General features: G+C 33.5%; 1 protein-coding gene across 1 annotated transcript in view; it reads left to right on the top strand.

Annotated features, from left to right (window-relative positions):
- The window catches only part of LOC100368833 (uncharacterized), a 34,171-nt gene that overhangs the window by 7,635 nt on the left and 1,441 nt on the right, over positions 1-25,095 (top strand). Inside the window, exons 3-26 of the mRNA XM_085504273.1 lie at positions 275-433; positions 2,316-2,438; positions 5,161-5,340; positions 6,017-6,148; positions 7,032-7,178; positions 7,663-7,893; positions 8,576-8,705; positions 9,013-9,222; positions 9,538-9,735; positions 10,115-10,318; positions 10,587-10,856; positions 12,116-12,290; positions 13,025-13,268; positions 13,537-13,741; positions 14,788-15,016; positions 15,483-15,639; positions 16,691-16,794; positions 17,566-17,762; positions 17,917-18,036; positions 18,271-18,751; positions 19,965-19,994; positions 22,815-23,082; positions 23,589-23,689; positions 24,601-24,790. Of these exons, the coding sequence (XP_085360399.1) occupies positions 275-433; positions 2,316-2,438; positions 5,161-5,340; positions 6,017-6,148; positions 7,032-7,178; positions 7,663-7,893; positions 8,576-8,705; positions 9,013-9,222; positions 9,538-9,735; positions 10,115-10,318; positions 10,587-10,856; positions 12,116-12,290; positions 13,025-13,268; positions 13,537-13,741; positions 14,788-15,016; positions 15,483-15,639; positions 16,691-16,794; positions 17,566-17,762; positions 17,917-18,036; positions 18,271-18,751; positions 19,965-19,994; positions 22,815-23,082; positions 23,589-23,689; positions 24,601-24,790 (4,485 nt within the window). The remainder of the gene's footprint in view (positions 1-274; positions 434-2,315; positions 2,439-5,160; positions 5,341-6,016; positions 6,149-7,031; positions 7,179-7,662; positions 7,894-8,575; positions 8,706-9,012; positions 9,223-9,537; positions 9,736-10,114; positions 10,319-10,586; positions 10,857-12,115; positions 12,291-13,024; positions 13,269-13,536; positions 13,742-14,787; positions 15,017-15,482; positions 15,640-16,690; positions 16,795-17,565; positions 17,763-17,916; positions 18,037-18,270; positions 18,752-19,964; positions 19,995-22,814; positions 23,083-23,588; positions 23,690-24,600; positions 24,791-25,095) is intronic.

Here is a 25,095-nt window from a genome sequence, read left to right as displayed (position 1 = left end):
TAATTTGAGTGAGTTTGTCAGCCACCCTGTCCCATATACAAGATGAGATGAGATGGTAGCTGTAATTTTTTCTGAATAATGTTCATGTTTATGTTATAATATTCCTACTTAGGATAATGTTTTATTATGTTTTGTAGTTATTTATCATAGACATTGTTATTAAACGATAGAAAACACTGCAACAACTTACAACAGCTAATCAATTTTGTTGTCAAACTAAAACTACTCATGTGTCTTACTCTATCAGTCTTGCAATTATGTGCTAATTTTACAGGAATTGAAGCGAGAGATGCCACGTGCTTGCGAAGCTGTTGGCATGGCTGGTAAAAATATTCTACTAGCTACACAGCGATTAGAGCTAGAGACACAGTCTAAAGAAGCCAGGAAAGATATGGTGAAATCAGCAAAAGATGTATTGGAAGGAACCATGAAGGTACATGTAAATGTATGACTCTATGAATAACTGAAGGATACTTTTTAGCTCTACTGTTGACTTTATCGAGCGGAGCTTATCTTACAAGTGATTGTCTTTTGCTGTCCAGTGTCTGTCGTCCGTGTCAAACTTTTACTTTTTCGACTTCTTCTTGAAAACTACTAACCCGATTGTTTTGATACTTGGTGTATGTTTACTTTGGGTGGACCTCATTTCATGATGATATCTTCTATTCTCTAATTTTGATGAATATTTTTGACAATTTTGGTAAAAAGTGATATTTTTGTATTCTTGTCTGTTCGATTGTTTTGATATTATACATAAATGTACCTCAAGTGGACCTCAGATTTGTTAATTTTGTGATGATATCTTCAATTCTCTAATTGAAATGTGCATTGCTAACAGCAGAGAGGCTGCTTGTTTAATCATCTGACCATTGTCGAATTATATTTATGTAAGCCCAATTCCCAATTAAACAAGATGCATTTTTTATTGTTGGGTGCCAAAGATCATTAACCTCAGATGTGAAATGATTTTATTTGATGGTTTTTAAATTTTCTATTTTCGCTGATAAGTAAAATCTGCAGATTAAATTCATGTGAATATGTAAAATAACAATAGAAGTCAGTGTTTCTCTGCCAAGTCTGTGAACTTAAGGTAGCGGGACTATTATTTGCATACTTGTTTTCATCTTCTAATTGCGACCAAATGACTACAAATAGACCCAGGAAAGTATATATTTTTAGAATCGCCAGACTTCAAGCTTTACAAAGGTGTGTTTGCCATGCCTGTATCTGCATTCCATGACCTGTTACTTAATCAAAGGTGAAAAATTACTTTTTCTATAAAAAAAATAATTACGCATTTATGCTGGCGATAAGAAGTATTTTTTTCACTTTTTCTAGTTGTTCAATAGTCTGGTAAATTGAATGTGTCTGGTCAGTTTTATGCAAGCAACGCGTTTTAAAAAACAGTGTGCTGAATTTCAATTACTGTTTTAGTCGCATTGCCCCCAACTCAAACCACAACTCGTTGGTAAATAATCGATGAAATAGTTTGTCTGGACACATTCAAGTTCCTCTCACTGTCACCTCAAAGCCGTGAAAATTTGTTGTTAATCCGACGACAATAAGTATACGTTATTTTTTGTTAAAGACCTTGTATTTTGAAAAACATAAACTCCTAGAAAACGTCCATGAAGTAACAGCAAAGATTTTCAAGCTTGTTTATCAGCACAATCAATTTGTTTTCCCATCAAGGTCTGCTTTAACATGTGTAGGGACATCCAAATGTGTAAGGCTATTGGAAACCAAAAAAACATAGGAATGGGATAGCTATAATTGGATAAATTCGGCATATGAAAACACCAAAATCAATGATTTGTTTTCAGTGGCTGTGTGACCTTGTGTCTGAAACATTCATATGCAAATGACTAATCTGTGAAACAAACAGGGGCGGAGACAAACCACTCAAATGTTTGGAAACACTCATTGTGTGTCAGATAGCTACTGATAACAAGTTTATCTTTGAAACTTATAGGCACACAGATTAAACCTGTGTTGTTGATTTCGGAAACACTACTGAGGCTGCCTTGCTTCCCTTCAGAAAATCTACATTTTAACCAACTTACATGACATTCTATGTTATGTTGACTTTATCACATGAAAGTTTATAGTGCATTTCATCAATTAATAAATAAATGTGAAAATCGTAATTTTCAACACAAATAATAGTCTCGCTACCTTAAAGCCAAGTGAAATTGCTGAATCCTTCGAAATAATGAAATTATTAAACACCAGTGAAAATAAATGGTTTTACAGTATTTGTGGATAGTTTTTTTCTTTTCTTATTTTTTCTGTTTTTTTTTTTTTTACATTTTCAGGTCTTGCTAGTGTCTGATGGTGCTGAGGTGCGAAAAATAATCAAGGCAGCTCATTGGTTGTTGGACAGATTGACACTGCTGCAATCAGTGCAAACCATGAAGGCATTAGTCACATGCTTTAAGGTAATGAATAATTAAAAATAAATTAATTAATGGTACTTCTGACAGTATGCTGTGTCAGAGATTTAGTGTATGCATGCAAAATCTAAGTGTGTTCATTGTTCTTCCAAGAAATTTATTTCAAACATAAATTGTGATGATGAGGATACTTATTAAAAAAACTCAATTGCATTATTCACTTTACAAAACTCTTATTGTATCAAGAGTGATACAACTACACACAAATTTTCAGTTTTCTGCAATATACTAATTTGATTTAAAAAGTCAGCGATGGCATCGTCAAAACGAAGCACTGTGGCAGTCAGGAAAATGACTGACAGTGGAAGACAATCGCACATTTCCTATCTTACAGGGAACTTTAGTATCACTTTATCTCTTTCCTGCCATTCATTCAGAATTGTTAGAAGGGGATGCATTATAGAGAATTTCTTCACAGATAATTTAGTTTAGTGTGCTAATATTTACTTTCACCAGAGGTACATTACTTGGGGTTTGCAACGCGCATAGTACTGTATGGTGACATCATTCCAAGATCCCATTCAAGTTTCATCTCGTAGATAGCGAGACTGATGCTACGACCTTCTGACATGACATAGACGGTTTGTAATAAGACAATAAAACATGTATTACCACATTCATAATGAAAACTTGTAATACATCAAAAATGTACAGAAAATATAGTTATCATAATCCGTCATATCGTGAGCAGCTATTTTGATTCACCTGGAAATCCCACCCAGTATCCTAGTTTCCTCGGGCATGCGCATTCTAATTTTTCTGAGTTGGAACGCTTATGCGAGAGCGAGATTGAAACGGGATCTTGGTATCATGTCACCATAGTTGCAAACCCCAAGTAATGTACCTCTGCATTCACTGATTACATACAAATTTTTATTACACGTGAAATATATACGGTATTGTACCGAATTCTGCCATAAATTCGTCCCTCCGAAAAATCGTCCTTACATTGCTAGTAATAGTGAGTATTCATTGAATGGAATAGTCATTAATTATTTTTGTACTAACCATGTTTATTTTAACATCTTGCCTGCACATAACCAGTTATAATTATACATATTGCTAGTGATAATTAGTGAGCATTCATGAAATGGAATAGTCTATTATTAGCTAGCATTAACCATTTACAATTTAGCACACAGCTAGTAAAAGTTAGCAATTTTCCATGGAAATTGGAATAGTCCTTTATTAATCAGTAATAACCATTTATAATTTACCAATTGCTAGTACCGGATTCTGCCATAAATTCGCCCATCTGAAAAATCGTCCTGGGCGATATCTTGGCTGGTAGGCGCTTATTTGGGTTTCAAAATTACGAAAAATAGTCATCAAAAATTTTGTGGGGACTATTTTCATTGAAAAATTCAACTACGTAGACTTTCAATGCAACCCACGGCGAAAGAAACTATTGCAGAAACTATTGCAGAAACTAATCTAAAATTTGATACATTTTTTTCTTGCTGAATTAAACAGTAGACCGCCTGAAATTTCATTACAATGTCACCCAGTGTCATTTTTTAAAATCCTTTTTTTTTAATTTTATTGGTAACGAAAGTATATTCTAAACGATGTTTCAAATACAAATGAACACAACTGCATTGCGTAGTAGCAAACGATCACGGTTGCGCAATTCGGTCATGCTGTGTTTCACAATTGTTGATTATTACTCAGGTAGTGATTATAATAACGCACAAAAAATAAATTCGTTGAATTGTTTTGAAATTAGAACTTACTTTCATCATTAGCAAATGATTCCGGTCGTATATAAACGCTCGATGCTGTAGGGTAACCGCCATGTTTTTTTTGCATGAATTGACCTAATAGGTCAAATCACTAATTAACCAATCAAAATGATTGATGATGCCAACATGTTCAAATAGCCATAGCTCATTTAAATATGTTAATATTATTAAACACAACGCGGAAGAGATTTGCCGATGTTGTAGTACGATGTTTTTGCTTGGATTTTGATGGGAAAATGGCATGATTTTTTTTTTCAAATTAAAAAATAGTTGTTTTCGAAAGATAAACTGAACATTAGAAGAATAATTTAACATTGTTTACAGTGATAACAGCTCATTGTTGAAACAAAGCTTACCCATTCACGCTAGTCACAATAAACATACACTTGAATAAGAACTTAATGGACTATTTTAGACGTCAGGAACGATTGAAATGTCCGAAAAATTACGTTAAAATATTTAAAAAAAAAAAACTGCCAAGTATTCATAATATGAGATAGTCCAGTACTAACCATTTACATTTTAGCACATAGCTAGTAACAGTGAGCCTTCACAGAATGGAATGGTCCATCATTGGTCATCACAAATCATTTATAATTTAACATTTGTATTAATTAGTTAGTGAACATCAATGGAGTGGAATAGTCCACCATTAACCAGTAATGACCATTTATAAATTTAGCAAATTGCTAGAAATAGTTAGTGAGCAATCATGAAATGGAATTAACCAGCACATAATCATGTATATTTTAATGTTAGCACATTGCTAGAACTAGTTACAAATGTAGGTTCACACAATACTAGTAGGATAGTCCATCAGTGTACAGTAATCCTGTATAATCTGCCCTTTTGTTCGTTTCCCGTTGCCTCGATCGTCCACCATCCATGTAAAGGAATGTACATTTTATTACTATGTCTTTGTTATGATATCTTTAACACAATTCCCTGACATTCACTTTTAATAGGGCTTTTCAGAATCGTTAATGCTAGTGTCCAATCTGACTGACAGAAGACAAAGAGAGCTGACAAATCCTAAACAAAGAGAGAGAGTTTTATCTGCCATGGCAATGTTAAAGAAATCTGCTCCCTTGTTAAGTACATCCATGCAGACATTTGTCAAGTACCCCAACAACACCCAGTCTAAGGTACCATTTTTTATCACATTTTCTGCTAATTGTGTGACATTATCTGTGTGTTTTTTTTAAAAACTTGAATATGATTACCATCTTAATACACTGAATATGAAAATACATATTCAGCATATATGTAAACTGTATTTGCTCTATTAGAAGCATGTCTCCAATTTTATTTATTTATTTATTTATTTATTTATTTATTTATTTATTTATTTATTTATTTATTTATTTATTTATTTATTTATTTATTTATTTATTTATTTATTTATTTATTTATTTATTTATTTATTTATTTATTTATTTATTTATTTATTTATTTATTTATTTATTTATTTATTTATTTATTTATTTATTTATTTATTTATTTATTTATTTATTTATTTATTTATTTATTTATTTATTTATTTATTTATTTATTTATTTATTTATTTATTTATTTATTTATTTATTTATTTATTTATTTATTTATTTATTTATTTATTTATTTATTTATTTATTTATTTAAGGGGACAATCAATAGTACATGGGTATATACTGGCTAGTATTAATTGATGTATAAATAACTAAATCATCTCAGAGCACATGGCATTGTAAACCTAGACAAGTGCTACTTTGTATGTGCGCTTTACACACCCTGCATTAATTTATATAAAAACCAAACAATAATCATTGTTTTGTTTTCCAGACAAGTAAAGATTACGCTGTAGGTCAAGTCATAGTAGCAGTAGAAGATTTAATTGATGCCATTAAGACAACAGATAACATGGAACTGGAAGACTTTGAAGAACCAGGAATGTTTGCTGTCAAGATTAATAAGGTATATGTAATAATATTACATATCAGAAATGTTTGCTGCCAGGGTTAATATTAAAAATATATATAGCATATTAGATTAGATAAAAAAAAATAGTGTGTTTCTGATATCCAAACTTTACAGTTGCACATGCTTATTTTCCCATATCAAAGTTATGTGGCTCAATAATAATAATATAGTACTGTATATAAGTAACAACAAATACTTACTACTATAGTAACCAGGAAGGTTACGTTCCAAAATAGCCAGGAATTGTTGCTGCCAAACCTTTTGTTCGAAATATTCAGAGGACTGAATATGTTATTGCCCCCCCCAAATGGGAAATTGAATGCACATATCAAGAAATGGGGTTATTATAAATGTATTTCATATAAAAGTATAACTGAAATATATGTTTTATGAGAGAAACAAAACGAAAGTTTTCTACGAAAGACAGTTTCTTGAAATTTTCTCAGTTATGAATTTTTTCAACTGGAAATAAACTATTTGGTTCGTGTATTAAAAATAGTAATAACACCAGCTGATTCGTGTAATTTTGCCCTAGACAAATGTTTACAAATTGCAGTAGTCAGAAAATCATGTAAATTATGCAATGTACATTTCAACTGTGTTCTTAAAACTGAGTGTCACTGTATACGATCTGTGTGTGAATTTTCGTAAATACATTGCTTTTAAAACTTTTAAAACTATGGTGACATTTAACAAAATAAAACCCTCCTAATTTTGATCAAGGCCTGTAGCAAATTGGGAATTATGTCTATAATTGGCTGTAATTATCAAAAATATTACAGAAAAATATGTTAAATTTTGCACCAAAATTGTGGAGGGAAAAATGCATGCATGTCATGGTGCCCTTAGTCTGTATCTTTTTTTTTTTGTTTGCCAGATTATTTCATTTCTAGACCCAGATCATCGGTTCAGTCTAAGTTTGGAATTTGAGGCTATGATGGAAGGTGTTGTTCGTCACAGCATGGCGGTAGCTTCGGTGTCCAGAGAACATATCAGAAATAAAATAATAGACACTTGTAAAGCGGTAAGAAATAATTTCATGTTTTTGTCATCTTTACTACACTGTATACTTCATTTACGATTTTTTAATTAAGGCTTTCTCGTAGACATTGTGCATTTTCAGCATTTGTGAATTTAGTATTGTAACTGTCACTTCCTCTGAATCTGTGCATTGTAACCGACAGACACCATCTTGATCTACTGTAAAAACTATATTAACGAGTTGACTCCTATTAATTTGCGAACCCAATTCATCCAACAACAAAAAATGTATACTAATGTACAGTGTAGAAATGTATCCCAATAATCCATAACGTTACATTTCTGGTGATCCCACCAAAGATTTCTATATGTTGTACCAGCAGTGATTTAAAAAAAATTGAATTTCAATTTTTTTTACTTATGACATAACATAATAACAGGCAACATTGGAAGTGCAAAATACCCTTGATGTTCTTTTTATTTAACCGTGTATTTGTATGTGAAAATGTCTTTCATGTTGTTCACAGATTTTAAGACAGGGCAGCGACATCCCAAACCAGTACAAGTCACTTTCTGAAAATCAGAGTTTTCATCAACTCAAAGAAGATTTCAGTACAAATTGTGATAAATTACAAAATGATTTTAAAGATTTAGAAAAACTTGTTAACCAGTCACTAGGATATCAAGTGGTTGATGTGTTATTAGTAACCACTGAGCCGTTGGATCGACTCATCAAAACATCTATTTCACATGTTAAGGTACGTGAGAAATAATATCAGCAGTACCCATGATATTAGAATGCATATTGTAGTCTTGCTTTCTTATCTCTAAAACTCAAATGAAGTGGTCGAATGGTGCTATTCTGTGAGCTGGTGACCAGATGCAACACCAGCATGTTCACTTTACATCCCATTAGAATAAATTTACATCTCATTAACATAACATTTACATCTTATTAACATAACATTTACATCTCATTAACATAACATTTACATCTCATTAGCATATGTGTACATCTCATAAGGGTGATAATCTTTGCAGCAGGACTAGTCTAATCAATTTGGTCACAAATCGTGCCTGACCTGCCAATATTTGCAACAGAAAATAAAAAAGTACCCTTCTAAACAGCATAAAAAAATCTACCTAAATCTTAGTAGTGGAAAATTGTTAAATGAATGTCATGTTATTTCTTTGTATTTGCTCCTAAGCAATGCTTATGTAATTGGCATTTAATTTCAGTTGCCTGCTTATGCTAATGATATCTGTCCAGTAATTTCAGAGAAAATTCACCTGTATGTTTGATGCATAAATATATTACCATGGCAGCCATACAAAACAAATGCTCCCCATAGCTTTTGGAGTCATGCTTGTGTGGGAATTTTTTTTCCAACTTTTGATATACCCAGAATAGTTTAATATTTAATTTTTATTTTTCTGCAGGACAAATCTACATTGCCAGAGAAGGTCTGCATTGATATGTTACAACCACTAGAAGAATCGTTTCATGATTATTCAGACAAAATAATACAACTTGGTGGATTTATTGCTGCTAGTTGTGTCGATAAACGAAGTGAGTATCTTTCACACATGGCCTATAATATTTCAAATCTCAGTTAAAGTCATTGCTGAGACAATTTTCATTTAGATTAGTAGCTTAGTGGTCATGTAAATTGTTAGTAACAGTATGAGCACCAAAATCAACTTTCACATTTTTTTTTTTCATATTTTGATCAGCACCCGTAGCCACAGGGAATTATGTTCATTTGATCCAAAAGTATCAAAAAAAAAAGCTATTAAAAAGTGCATGAAAATAGGAAAAATGTTACTACTTCACAAATGCCTATTAGCATCTAATTTGTCATCTAATTTACATATAGGAGTTCGTCATCTACGTTCAACAGTCTCTCAACTTGAGAACTTGGATCCTGAGATTTACCCAGCATGCATTGCAGCCAGGCGAGACACTTTAGACAAAGGAGCATCTGAGCATGTAAAGTTGCTGCAAAGAGAATGGCATAATGAGATCTGCATATTGGTGGATATTATCGACGATATGACAGATCCTAAGACATTCTTGGACATATCAGGTATCAGATTTTTACAATAATATGGTGAATTTCCGTATGTTTTAGCTATATGAGTGTGCTGTGATGAGTCAGGAACGCATGAAACAACCAAGAAACCATAAAGCTTACTGTTTATTTCACCATTTTGATCTAAGGCAACCAACTCTACTTTTGACATATCAATACTCAGTGATCAGGTGACATATAACACCATTAGAAATGTATTCCTGAAATAAAATAGTCCCAAAAATCCAATGAACATCTACTTTTCTTGTTATTAGCACTGAATACAAGTTTCAGACTACATGTATTTCTTTCTTTATTTCTGTGTTGTAGAATCCTCGATAAAATCGGATATTCGAGAATGTCGAGAATCTATTTTGATATCGGACAGTGATATGCTGGCGACATCGGCCAATCAGCTGCTTGGTAGGGCTAAGCGTATTGTACAGGTTGCAAAGAAAGTAGTAGATAATCATATAGACCCCATATATAGGAATGGACTTGGATCATACGTCAGTCACTTAGAGAAAGGTATGTTAATTTCTAAGCAGTTAAAATGATTTAGTTAAAGGCGGCAGTCGTCGTGCTGCATCCTGTTCGATGTGGGACTCATAGCGACGTATACAACGCGTGTAACATACATTGTTTATATTCATGAAATTCGAACACACGCTGTGCGACGACCACCGTGCTTTAAAGTGTACTCGTAGCCAGCTGCCTTGTTAAATGTTGTTACAGTAGTTTGATCTCTCCACAAATGGCACCACTCAAGTATAACTGCCAATTAACTCCTCATAATTTTCTCAGAGATGGAGAGGGCGCTAAGATCATGGCATAAGTCTTTATGAGATCCATGTGCACTCAATAAACGTCACCCTACATGTAGTTAGTAACGTATTGTTTATTTCAGCTATACCCTTAGTACAGAATTCTGCATACGAGGCCGTCAGTTTGATTCACCATGCAAGATTACATGATAAGTTATTAGAACGATGTGAGCTACTACTGCAGTGTGTATCAAGAGTTAAGATGGGATTAGATATTAGAAATCATCCTGACATTCTCAGTCCTGTTAGGAACAACGTGAGAAGTAAAAAAAACCCAGTCATTTCAGGTGAGTGAGACAGTGCCCTCAAGTGTAAGTTTGAATAATCTTTCTTTTTTATAAAGACATTTTTATGTAAAATTCTGTCTTGCTTTGTATTTGTGTAACAGGCAACATTTTTTGTCGTTGAATTTAATTGCAAGTTCTAACATTAAAAACAGTGCATGTTGCGTCAAAACTACTGTTTATTTTACCGATTCCGATACGTTACATGGTAGACTTTTATTTTAGGTTTATCCAAATTTTGATATTGGCTTCATTATGTTTATCGTTTCAGATCTTCCGGATTATCCATCGTCACATAAATCAAAACAATCAACCGAGAGTAATGCATATTTAAGTAAACCAATCCCTGACTTCAATGATGAGTCATTTAGATCTTCAGATAGTGACATGTATCTCAGTAAACCAATTCCTGACTTCAATGAAGAGTCATTTAGATCATCAAATAGTAACATGTATCTCAGTAAACCAATTCCTGATTCATTCCACACACCCATCAGATTAACCGTTCCACAAACCTCTATACCCTCTTCTACAATATCAGGTAAGTGTCATAGTGAGTTGTGTGAGTTTTTGACACGTTGTTTTGAAACCTGACAAAATTAACATTGCTGTTCCAAATGGCTAGACACAGGATAATATCACATGGCCTATATGGCAGATGGCTAGAAATGAATTTTAGTTAGAACAATAAATCTTTTTTTCAACCTACTACCTAATAAAATAAAGTGAAAAAATTATTATATATTTTTGTTTCAAAAGTATCACATAATTCATTATTTTTACCCGACACCAAAACGGTCAAAAAAAATTCACAGAAAATAAATATTACTCATCAAATTTTCTGATTTTCACAACCATGCATATCCATCTATATTTTGAGATAAGATGAGACCTTATTACCATGGAAACTGATGATTATAATGTCTAAAAAAAAACAGCATTTTCCTGAGTGTTTACCTGTGTTGATTTGGGAAAAGAAGTTCATAGACCATATATTTTTATCTGGATTTTGTGAACAAAGCATAAGATAAAACGTTTAGTTCCACAAAGATCATTTTGGCTCACTTTGACATCTATGAAATTTACAAATTTTTGTCTATGTATCATGGTTTCCTGAGGACAGAGTTGCTGGAAATCATATACAAATGCTTTTGAGACAGCTAGGCAGTGTACCGTTAAATCTGTATTAGAAGCCAGATCCCCAATATTGAAGCCGCACCCAATTTTTTTTTGGACAATTGAGAGCCGAAAATTCACCATTTCTCATGTGTAGATGCTCTAATAGAAACCCCATCCCCTCTATCGCATTGTACCATTTCAATAGAATCTGCGACTTCTAATACAGATTTTACAGTATTATTGTGTTGTAGATAATGATTGTTGGTAATATCAAGAATTATCATAGTATCAAGGATAAATATATGTTTCTAGAAATATTAATACAAATGAATGAGTCTGTGAAAGAACTAGTTTGTCTCGTGTTATTTTGATAATTCCGTTGCTCATTTGCAAATCATGATTCACGTACGTTTTGCATTTTTTAATACGCGGATAATCTTGCTCATATCTGTTTACTCAATTGAACATTGTGTCGAATCTGTGATGCCATTTGAAATGTGTTTGATTTATGCCGACACTGAATGGTAGCTTGTAACATATCGCCATACATAGTCGCAATCCCTATCTTAAATTATAAATGATGTGTATGAACTATGTAAATCACTTTGCGTCTTTGAAGATTAATAAATTAATTTTGTAAATTGAACGTATACTAAACTCACTGGATGTATATTTCTGCAGCACTGAATGTACCGTTGTATTATTTGAATCCTGTGACTGATCTACTCAAGGCTATTAGTAACGCTGATCGTATTGAGATTGAGATGATATGTCGAAATATAACGTCACAATCCTATGCATATAAAGACATTGTTCAAACACTGTGTAAATTACCTAGTGACCAACATACAATAAAGTAAGTATTCATGACTTGTTCTATAAATTGCTTTCATAATATTATCACAAAATGACTGTGAAATTTTACCACAAATTAGTGTTCTCTATTCACTTTAGTACAATCTTCAGTTAAACTACTGTAAAATACTTTAAATTTGCTTGGAATAAATTTTCGCTATTTTTCGCTGAAGGAATGATTCAGTGAAAATAAAATCCAGCAAATATACCTTTTTTCCTATATTTTACATTCAACTTGTCAAAAATCAGAGAAAATAAATTCTATACAAAACTCCCAAAATGTCTTTTCAGCGAAAATTAATTCCAGCTAATTCCAGGTATTTTACCTGCGCGATAAATAGAGAAAATACTGTATTTATGATTTTCATGTAGTTGGAAACAACTAATCACAATAACTTATTTGGTGACACTAAGAATAATTAGTACAGATATATTTATAGCGCGGTCACATTCTTTTTTACCTTTTTGTAGGCTCCAGGCAACTTTGGAGACATTAACATGAATAGGCAAAATTTTTGTCAGAGGGCGATGTTTTGAACCATTAAACTAGTTATGGTAACTAATGAATGTGGCACAGAACCTAATTATCTCCTGGTCTATAGGTGTCTCGGCCATTTTCACTCTGTAACTATTTGTTGTGAAGTGACAATTAAGACCCATTTAATCACATTTTGACAAAACAAATATCATAAGACTCATATTGATAACTCAAACTGATTTATTTCTTTTTTTCAGCTCATTGGAATCTAATTTATCAGAAATCATGAAAATATTACCTGGTTTCCTGCAATTGGGAAGGAATACTTTCTCCACTGATGAAAGGGGGAAAGCCCAGCTTTACGTACAAGGACAGGAATGGGCCAAATATGTGTGTGAATTAGAAACAATCATCCAGCATATGATGCAGCCATGGTCTCTGCCAGTACAAAAAGTTGCTGATTCAGCAAAAACTGGGAATACAAAGTCCATGCAAAGTGAGGTAAGTGCTATACAAACAAACATACAAACATAATGCATTGTGGGATGCATACATGTATATGAACATGCATTTATCTTACAATCTTAGCTTACACATAGAGAATTTTAGAGAGCTTATACATTATATAAACTACCATGTCCAGTCACATACATCATGACTGAGACACATGCACTCTTTTTGTGTTGTACTTGTCAGTATTACCATGCCAGGTTACTGAATAACAATATCTGTTTTTAATTTAACAATTTATTTCTCTTTTGGGATACAGATTCAAATTCTTAACAGTCATGTTGAATTGTTACATCATCTGGTTAGCATGGCAATGGAAGTATCTACAAATCAAGGCAAAGTTCAAGTGCATAGAAGGTCAGAGTTGATGGAGCATGCTCAGTTGGTTCAAAGACATGCAAATGAGCTGAGTAAATTGACTCAGGAAGTGAATAGTGCAGCCAATCAGTTTGCCTTAAATAAAGGTATGAACATTTTTGAAACTATAATCTGAACGATCAATACATATTACTAGTAATAATACTAATGATGAATGTAATGTTTTAGAACACCCGTGTTCTCTAAGACAGACTGGAATAGGAATGAAGAAAACAACAGATATTTGCATTAGCATGGGTTGGTTAGGCTTTGAAGATTGTGGTATACATTCGTGTAAACAGTCTTTTTTCTCTACCAATTGGTCAGGATCTGTAACAGTACTCCAATATGTAGCGCCCTCAAGTATCAAAGCACTCTACTCATGTAGGCTGATCAAACGATGTACATGTATAGCAATTCACTGCATCATCATCATCATTACTATTATTTTACATCTGACACCGTAACGCCATAAGTTACAGTGTGTCGTAATTTTGCGCTATTTTATGGGGTATTTTCATCCTACCATATAAGGAAATGCGATTTCCAAATATGGAATGATTACGCGCATAAGCATCCTGTAATAATAAAAACAAACATGGCTGCCAGCAAGGTTTGACCAGACTCCACACAAAAAAGTTCGCTGATTTTGTTCTAAACTTTTTGGATTTCGGCATACCATGATGTACCATTGGAAGGAAAAGATGTATAATAATAAAGTTATTATGAGGATACCTAAAAGTATGCACTCAGACAGTACACCGTTGCATCGACCTCCGCTGTGCGTCGGTCGATTCTCCCACTGTACTGTCTTCGTGCATGAGGTATCTTCGTAATAACCTCATATTATTTAGATGTGTTGATCATCCATTATAGTTCCATGGAAGCAATTCTGTCTATGCAGGGGATGTCTTCTATTCATTGACCACCAGTGTGCACTCCACTGCACACAAAGATTTGATGTGACACAACTAGTTCGCTAATTCACTGGCACGTCATTGACGCAACTAAAAATTATTCATTGATTAGTGCAGAACTTACTTATAGCAATGTCTTACTATAGTTATGGAATTTGTAATTTTATAAACAAAATAGATTTAAAAATAAACAAAAACAGGGGACCACAACAGCTAATTTGTTTATTTTATCCTAGATGATAAATCAAAGGATTCTGTTCTAAAAGAGAAAATACAGCTGTGGTCTGTGAAATGCTTTGAGTTGATGCATGGTTTGGACAGAATCACAGCGGGAATACCACTGAGGAATATGGATTTAGAAACTTCTTTTGTAGAACACAGAACAGATGATTTAGAAAGTCAAGTAAAAGACATGGCAGCATATTCAACTAAAATCTCTGATATGGTAAATAAAGTTATTGAAGGGTAAGTAATGGCTTAGTTTTCAATATTTGACTGCAGTTTAGGCCAGACTTTTATTATCCCTTGTTTTGCAAACCCACCGAATGAACTGGAGCCAAAAATGAAGTAAGTGCAAAAAATTGCTAAAAAAACCTTATATTTATCTTCATTTTTTTCCGCCCGCCGCATAACAAACCCAAGATGCATTTTCGTGGGAGTATCATGATCAAAGTACCAAAGTCTCGCGCAGATGAGAAACAAGGTTATACGTGAAATGGAAAAAAAGAATTGATTTTATTTTTTTCCCCCCTCCTCAAAAAAATTGCCTAATAAAAAAGTCTGACCTTACTGTGAAAAAATTAGATGTATAGTGACTTTGATGTAATATAAATGAAAGGATCACATACAGTACAATTGTAGCTAGACTCTTGATACATGTACATAAAACAGAGTTGCAAAATTTATTCTTTTAATTCTTCTTTCTCCATAGGCTTGAAGATGAGGCAAAGATTGATTCTGTAACTGGTATTTGTGAGTCTGTCAATAAATTGATGGATATATTGAATGAAGTAATACATTCTAACCACAATGATAGAAGCAGATTGAGTCTGGATATTGCAATCATTCAAAGACAGTGGGCATTGAAAGTAAGTTTACTTCAAAATTGTTGATACTTAGTATCCACATTGTATTTGTGTTTTACCTGTTTTATTACATGACTTTATGTAATAAGTTGATGGGCATACATCACAACCAATGTATCAAGTCAAATCACTGGTAGATTGTGGTAACATCATTCGAGTTATACCAATGGAATCATGGAATACTATTGTTCTTGTTGTTTAAATAAATAATCTGTCTATTGTTTCCAATTGTCTTTTTAATCCACTTAAAAAATAAATAAACTTAAAATTAAACCGATAATCAACCGTGTGCTTCAATTGTTAACCATGGTGGTCAATTTGCATATAACATTATCTAATTTGAATACTCTTTTTGTTTCAATAGGAATAATTACCATATCAATACCCTTTCTATTGTTTTCTTGAAAGTTCAAGCATGGTTTGGGGAAAACACCGTAATCTTGCATACATTACTGATATGCAAATCACCCAATGCTAACTCAGAAGTAAATATATGCGATTCAGTCACTTGAAGTGTCCGGCTTAAAGCGAGAGGGTTGTTATCTGCATATGCGCAGGAATTACAACAAATGCTAAAAACGCAAAGACTCATGGGTAAACGCTTGTTTGTAAACAATGACCCGCTATGGCCATCTGACGCATGCGCAGGTGACGACTCCCTCGCTTTAATATCAAGAAAATCGCTGTGATACTCTTGAACTTACAAATTAATATTTCTGCTTTAATTTCATGTGTGTCGATTACGGTAAATTTGTTTCGATCAAACCCTATAGAACTCTGTGGATGCTCATTGCAAACTATTGAAATATTTTTGAAGCAGCAATGGTTATGGCTATCCGATATGCAAAATTTATTCAAGAAAGTGTAACGAGCCCCAGTGAATTGCTTCAAAATTTATGTGATTTTCCCAATTTTGTAAAATTTGTGTCACAAAATGAAATCACTTTATAGTAGTACCGATAAGTAAGCTATTACTTAGCATTTCACAGGAATACCTGAAGCTTGTACTTTCATTGACATCCATGATTAAAGTTGCAATCAATTCTATATTCAGATCAAATTGTTGGAATCAGTTATTGATGAATTAAGTAATGGAATGACTGTGCCCATAGACAGACTGGTTGGTGCTGCCCTCGCTGTCAACCAGGCTAAAGGTAGGTTTAGTGGAATTCTTTTTTATTTAATTATTCACAGTTTTTTAATTTTAAAATCCACATGGACATGTTTAATAGATAACAATAATACCTTGCCAAGTTTTTGAACTTACAACTCAATTCTCAAAACATCAAAATAGTGAAAATTAATGGTTTTACAGTATTTCAAATTAAAGACCCACTTGAAAAACATCTGTTGAGCAATAGAAAAAAAAATTGGTAAATTATGAAGAACATTATTTTGTTGTCACCGAGGTTGGAGTATGTTGACTTTGTAGACCGGATTGCTTCGATACTTGTATATGTACCTTGGGTAGACCCCACTTAGATTCATGATGATATCTTCAATTCTATAATTATGGTGAATATTTTTGTCATTTTTGGTATAAAGTGATATTTTTGACTTCTTCTTGAAAACCGAAAGCCGATTGCTTTTATAATATACATATGGACACTACAGGTGGACCTCTTCTCGGATTTGTTTATTTCGTGGTGATATCTTGAATTTTCTAATTTTGATGAATATTTTTTGTCATTATTGGTAAAATGTTTTTGACTTCTTGTTAAAAACTACAAGTCCGATTTCTTTGATATTATACACAAAAGTTACTATAGGCGGACGTCTCTCATTTCGTGATGGTATCTTCAATTCTTTCATAGTTCTTTTTTGCCGTTCTAGACTGTTGAGTCAGAATGTTAACTGGAACATTTGACAACTTGTTCTACAGGCAATCAAGAAATTTATATTAAAATAATTTGTATTTATTACAGGTAGATCAAGAGAGAGTTTGATGGATGAATATCAGAACTATGCTGATGAACTTTCCGCTAAAGTATCCAAAGCCAGACAAGATTGTAATAGAGCTGTGAAAGCGATTCCAGCATCACCACCTAAATATGCAGTGTTTTCTTGTGTTGATATGCTGTGTAAGCTGACACCACAAATCCTAGCACAGGGCAGGAACATGGCAGGTATGTTTACTGGTGTATTGGCTTTGATTTGCTGGATTTGCATAATCGTTATGGACTAGTAGATAACAACTTTTACTTGTTTCAAGTCAATTCTATACTTTTAAAATATTTGTTCTGTTCAGTATATGGATTGATAATTCGTTGCTTATTTCAGATGGTTCATCAATTTCATTGGACGACTTTCAACATCTTAAAAGACAATGGGCATGTAATGTACATCAGTTAGTTCGAACATTACTGGATATCCCAAAGGCTGATCAAAAAGCTGTTACAGGTACTATGATTTTTGACTGTGAATATGTGATTGTATACCCTTTATACCTCACTTAAGGGGCAGTGCATGGTTATTTATCATGCAGCGAGTATTCAAATTTTGTGCAAATAAACATTTGGTATGGGGTCCATATTAAACAGGACGTGGCATGACTACCAGGGGTCTAATGTTGATGCTGTCATCATGATAGTGTGTACTTAAATATAACATTTTTGTATTTTATTTATCTTGTAGATGTTATCAATGTTTTCCGTACTTTGCGAGACACAACAATGCAGGATGTCACTTTATCATTAGATTCCACCATCCACTCACTGGGTCTACCTGTAATAACATCAACTCCCTCCACATCTATTCATCCACCTATTCCCATGGCAACCCCATATCTGCCCTACTCAATGACTCACATGCATAGTAGTCCACTGCCAAGTACAATGCCTGTAACGTCTACTCCGCAGAACGTTAGATTCCTAAAACACTCTATAGATGCAGAACGTGATGGAGAGAAATCTGTGAGGGGGCAGCGTTCTACAGCTCCTCAATCATTGAGTCCACAGGGTTCCACGTCACTCAGTTCCAAGGGTTCTCCATCAAGTTGTTTGAGCACACAAGTGAGCAACAGCAGGGAGTCGCGATCATCAACAAAGACGTCACCTTCTAGAACACCAAATAAATCACCTGAAAACTCGGCCAATGATAGCTTACTCACTATCAGGTACCTATCTTTTTTTGTCTGGGGAGGTACTATTAAATAGCATAGCCCAACCATTATAACCTTGCCCATAAAGATAGAATACTTATTTGTCAAGTACAACTTATGATATCAGGAGTCCTCCACCACAAGATTGTCCACATGTTAATTCAAAGTCCAACCAATGTGAGATAGCAAGGTCCAAAAGTTTATCTTGTATATTGTAAAACCATTTAAATCTCACTAGCATTTATTTTAATGTTTTGAACAATTGCATTGAATTTTAAGTTCACAAGCAGGGAAACAACAAGTTCTATTGTTATTCCACATGTTCACATGAATTTAATTTGGCGACTTTTACTTCAGCTAAAATAGCGAAATTAAAACCCAGTGAATATTTAATGCATTTACAGTACTTATTTTTTTATGAATAAACTCTTTGCATGTGACAGGAAGACTCCACCACAAGATGTTATTTCAATGTCCAACCTTTAGGGACGACGTCAAAAGATCGACGTCGGTTTAAAAAACTTAATTCCTTTAGTTTTTTTCCAAACCCCCCTACCCCCCACTGAAACTTAATTGATAAATATTGGTCATGGCATCAGACTACATTCACCATTAAATACAAATTGATAATCGGGCAGTAGTATTGCATAGCAGTTGGTTGTCGGGTGGGTGTAAAAAGATTTTACAAATGCATCTCATTTGACGCACAGATTTACATTCGAACCAAACCATTTTTCTGTTTTTTTTCCTTTTTCGGTTATTTCTGTTCATGATTGGATAGAAAAAAACGAACTCCAAATACTCCAAGATTTTTTTGACTTCATTAAAAAATAAAATCGTTTTTGTAGGATGGGAACTTTTTGAGGTCAAAACCCCCCACCCCCAAACTAAAGGAAATAAGTTTTTTATCCGACATCGATCTTTTGACGTCGTCCCTTAGTGAGACACCAATATTTATAGACAGCAATGTCGGAAAGTTTGTCTCGTATATCTGTCTCTATATATCTGATTAGCCAAAATAGATGGAAAAAAAATAATGACATCTCAAGCATTGTGTTAAGAGCAGGGTAAAAAATCCTGAAAACAAAAACAATAGTTCAACTAATAATTTTAAAACAAATTATACTAACAATGCAGATTTTTCAACATAGAAGACCTCGCTACATTAAACACTGGCTAACACTGACATTACATTACTTGACATTATTTGTTCTTTGTTTTGTTTCAGTCCTCACAGAACACAGCCAATCACCATAAGGTAAGCCTGACATGTGACTACTGATAATTTTCATAAAGCATGAACATAGTGGCATCATGTATGTACCCCGGTAGTCTTAAAGAAATAACTAGAATGGCATTTTGTGATTATCCTTTAGTGCATCTAGTAAAGCCGAGACTGAATTATTAGTCTTTTGATCTAATCACGTCTGACTATTAAACTGTGCTTGGATAAACTTTTTTTTCTTCTTTTGGAATCGTTTCATTTCCCTTAATGTGTTAAAGTTGCATTCCTAATTTGAAAATATGTGAAACATTTCTCCCATAACAAGATAGAAACATAAAATGTGTAATAATGATGCTGTTTCAGTTAAAACATAAAATATGTTATATGAAAAGTCGTTCTCACTTTCCCACCCTCCATTACTGGAGAGGTTATCCTTCAGACAAACATACCTACTATGTAATTGACCTTCCAGGACAAACAAAGCCTTTTAACTTAACCTTTTCACTACCAGTTCCCTCTTTTCTTTACAAATTCACAAAATAGTCCCGTTTATAGTCTGCACTTTCCTTCAGAAGATTTGGTAAAAACTGAAGATTGACTCAAATTTTGTCTGTTGGCTACAAAATTAGAATTCATTTTCATAAATATTGAGGAATATAAGAAAAAAGGTGCAAAAACATTTAGGGCGAGAAAGTCTGGTGGTGAAAAAGTACACAAGTTTCCATTGTTTATAAATGTAGTCTAATTTAGGTGTTCCTATTAAATTCATGTTGTCTACAATTTCGACATTTGATGGTATATGCAGGATACGTGCTTTGCATTGGGTGATAGGACCAGAGAATGAAATTTAGGCAGACCGTTCTTGAAGAAACCATATGTAAACAGCTTTATCAATGTCATCGTTGTCGGATAATTTCACACGTTTTCTGTTCAGTTCCGCCTCTTGGTCAAAATTTCTTCAGCTTTTCTTCATATTTTACGCACCCACGAATAGTGGACTCACCGACTGCTAGGTCACGTGCAACCCTTGACTTGGTTTCACCTTTTCTCGATACGATCGATCGTTTATGGCGTACAGACAGACTGGATAGATTTCATTGTTTTTTAGAGGTATATCAAAGGGGGACCGGCCGAGAAGGATGAATGGCCGCTACTCGACACCCCTGTTGACACCTTGAGTAAGGTAGCTGTCACCCATTGTATCTCAGTAATTGACGGACAGTAGGTGTTAAGTTTTCTCATTAATGGTTAGTTAAATACACTATGCAACGAAACATTAGTCTTTGTACTTCAAAACTGCCGTCAAAACACAATAGACATTTTGGGAGCCATCCAAGTACTTGCGACTTGGCCGAAACGTGACTTACCGAGGCAAGACTTAGCGAGGGGTCACTGTATATTTACATATGGTTAGGGGATATAGTACCTTAAAAACTTTCAAAGTGGAAATGCAACCTTAAATTAGTGCTTGCATAGCATTAATTATTTATTTACTTTCTAAAGCCTATATGTAATGTAAAATTATATAATTGTGATCCAAACCCAATCAAGAGATTATTAACAAACATAAAATAATTTTGAAACTTTTACCTGAAAGTTTTTAGAAGTGCAGAAAAAGTTAAGACAATTTGCTAATGATTAGATTAGTCTGTCATGTTGCTTGTGTTATGAAATGTTGACAATTAGTATATGGAATGTATTACATACAGTTAGGTGATAAGATAGTAAAAGTACCGGTATTTACCAGAGTTTAAATGTTTCTCTAAACATAGGAGTAATTTGAAATCTGTTGCAATTAAAATAATTGAAAATATTTGAATTGAATGAATGAATTTGGTGATACTGCTGATGGGAATGCCTGGTGACGGGTTACTTAAGAGACATCAATGTTGTTTGATTTGTAAACATCATTCGTCCTTTTTCTGCTTTAACATGAACAGATATAGGAAAACAAGGTGAGACTCAGTTGTCATTTACATGTAGCGAAATATGTGATACATAGGTCAAAGGTCACTTCAAGTTTTATTGACCTGACATATTAGGTCGTAACTAGTAGTATGTTTGTAGATTCAATCAATGATAAAATGATTACAAACTTAAAGTTTTAAATGTTTATGATCAATTTTGAATAACACTTGTTTGCCTCACATCATGCTTAGCCTAGAATCCAGCCATTCAGAATGCCCTTCCTAGTGCACTCAAAAATGACTGCAGAATTGGCTGTCTCCATGACTTCATTAGATTACCATGGGAACTCGCATGCAAATACTGACCCGTATGTTAGGCACGCTCACAGCCCTCAAGACTGAGTCATTCGTCTAATATTCAAAGATTAAGATCTCACGATAGTAGACGCACTAAATTTACATCATGTTAGGACATAATGGCAGTTGATTTGACTCTCTTTATACTATAATTCTTAAACTTTCTCACAAAAAAAGTATAAATGAAATCAATTGCATAATAGTAAATGTTTGGGGATTTAGTTCTATATGTCCTCATCTGTCACCACTGGTAAGTTATGGAATGGAATTACAGTAAGGATAAAGTTTCAGGCAAGGGAATGTTTGATTTAGGTTAAAGTGTTCATATCAACATTATTTAGGTTCAAATACTTCAGTGGGAACTTGATGAGACTTGCTATGTTTTACTTTTTAGAATTTCTATTTTATGACTCCATTTATATCTTAATTTCCTGAAATATTAGTCTGGCAGAAATTACGCATATTTGTCACTTTGGATTGGCATGCTCCAACTAAGAAAATGTTGGATCACCGTACAGTTTAAAATATTAATCTTTATTAAGTTTGAGGATAATTCTAACATGGTATAATTTTGTTGATTCATCTACAGTGGTTTTGCTGGTACAACATCGACAACAACAACACCAAAACCAGACTTCTCCAGCAGTCATAGTTTCCTTGAACCAGAACCTGGTCGACAATGGGAATCGTTTCTTGGTAATCGGTATTCATCGTCCCTGGCAGCGGCTGCACTGGTTTTACAACAGGAAGCAGATCGATGGGAAGATGAAAACAACGCTATAGTGAAAGTCGCCAAAACGATGTCTGGCCAGATGTATGATATGGCTGACTTTAGTAGAGGCAAGGGATCATTAACAGTAAGTCTAGTGTCTAGCCTTTTCACCACCAAACTTTCTTGCCCAAATTATTTTTTAAATAGTATTTTTGGAAATGAATTGTAATTTTCAGTTTGTTTGTTTTTGTCCCAATCTTCTGAAGGAAAATGCAGACTATAAACTGGACTATTTTATGTGAATTTGTGATGAAAAAACTAAACCAATGTAAAATATCTAAAATACTATTTATTTCCTTTAATATTAATGCAGATATAGTTATAGGTTATAGTGTTGCTGTTGTCATTGTAGGTTGAATATGATGTGTGCATGTTAGGTTAAAGAACTCTGTTGGCAAGGTCAAACTTGTTTCACTGTGTTATTTTATTAGTGATATATGGTCTAATGTAGTCTAATGAAAAGTTTGAAATTTGATAATTAATAGTCGTCATTAAATCTTAGAACAGTTCCTTCCCCTTCTACAGTATGGATATCTATATTTTTATTATATATTTCACAATAAAACTAATTTTGAATAATGGACTTTACAGAGCAAAGAGGAAGTTATCAACACAGCTAAGGCCATTGCAGCTAATGGACTGGTTATTGTCAGATTTGCCAGAATTATTGCAAAATACTGTGTGGATAAAAGGTAACTATAGCAACAAATCTTTTAACTAATCATATACATATAAGGCTTCTTCAACTATAATAATTTATTTTTCGACTACTTCTATAAATTTATTTGCTGAATCAATTAAATATTTACCATACTTTTCACTTGAATAAAACAGTTCATTGAAATTGTCTGCTTTCTGGTGGACTTCATCCACTGCTGGTCAACATCACCACTATTTAAAGATGCAACATGGACAAAAACATGTAATTTATAGTATTGTTGTTTGATACTGCTGCGCGTTGGTCGATACTCAATACTGTCTTTGTGCATACTTCGTGCATAAGTTTAGAACAGAATTAGCGAACTAGAGTCCGGTCAAACCCTGATGGCAGCCATTTTTGTTTTTATTATTAGAGAACCGCTTACACACGTAATCATTCCATATTTGGAATTCGCATTTTCTTATATGGTAGGATGAAAATACCCTGTAAAATACCGCAAAATTACGGCACACTGTAACTTTTGGTGACAGATGTATAATAATATGATTTATTTCAGAAATGAAAACACCGTTCTTTACCACACATCTGGGTATTTGTTTGATAAAATGAAGTAATTTTTTATAAATATAAATATGCACTGGTTATTTTGGTATGTACAAAAAACGATCACTGCATATGCATATTGAGTATTTTTCTCATTTTCCATTTAACTAATGCTTTTGTGTTAGTTTACAGTCATAATCTAATTTGTTCATTGACACACAGTACCAAATAGTAACACTAAAACAAAATACTGCATCTTTAAAACTGTTACTCATACATGCATATGCCACAATTCAATTCGAATTCCAGACCCCCCCCCCCCAAATCCTGCATTCGTCCCTGTCTATCAAACAAATGAATATAAAATGATTTTGTTGGGTATATTCTATTTCTTTGTAGATTCTGTGAAGATTTATTACACTGTTGTGAACAGATTCCGTCCTTTGGTAAACAACTAAGCATTATTGCTAGTGTTAAAGCAGCCACACCTGAAGACAAGAGTACTGATGTTGTCCTGGTTAAAAATTCTGAAAATCTCATGCAGGCAGTGATGAAAACATTAAAAGCAGCGGAAACTGCTTGTGTCAAGGTAAATTATATTTCAAGTTTTAATTAGTTGTATTCGAACAAAACAAGGTTGTCAAAGGCAAAGTTGCTTTATTTTTACTTTTTATTGTAGTTATTAAAGTTACTGTATGAAACAATGGCTTTTGTGGTTTTGGGATTTATTTGATGGCACATTTTATTATTATTTTAAGATTTGCCATTTGTGTAGACTTTACACTGAAATGGCTGTTGAGAACAAGTGAGTCACATGGCTTGGTTTTTCTCCAAACTGGTGTTCCATTCCCATGGTTACATAGGTCTGCGTAACAGTGAACTCAATGATGGTAG

The sequence above is a fragment of the Saccoglossus kowalevskii genome, chromosome 10 (assembly GCF_978046115.1).
Source record: "Saccoglossus kowalevskii chromosome 10, keSacKowa6.1, whole genome shotgun sequence".
NCBI lineage: Eukaryota > Metazoa > Hemichordata > Enteropneusta > Harrimaniidae > Saccoglossus > Saccoglossus kowalevskii.
The sequence above is the reverse complement of the archived record's forward strand: the minus strand, read 5'-3'. Positions and strand labels throughout refer to the sequence as shown.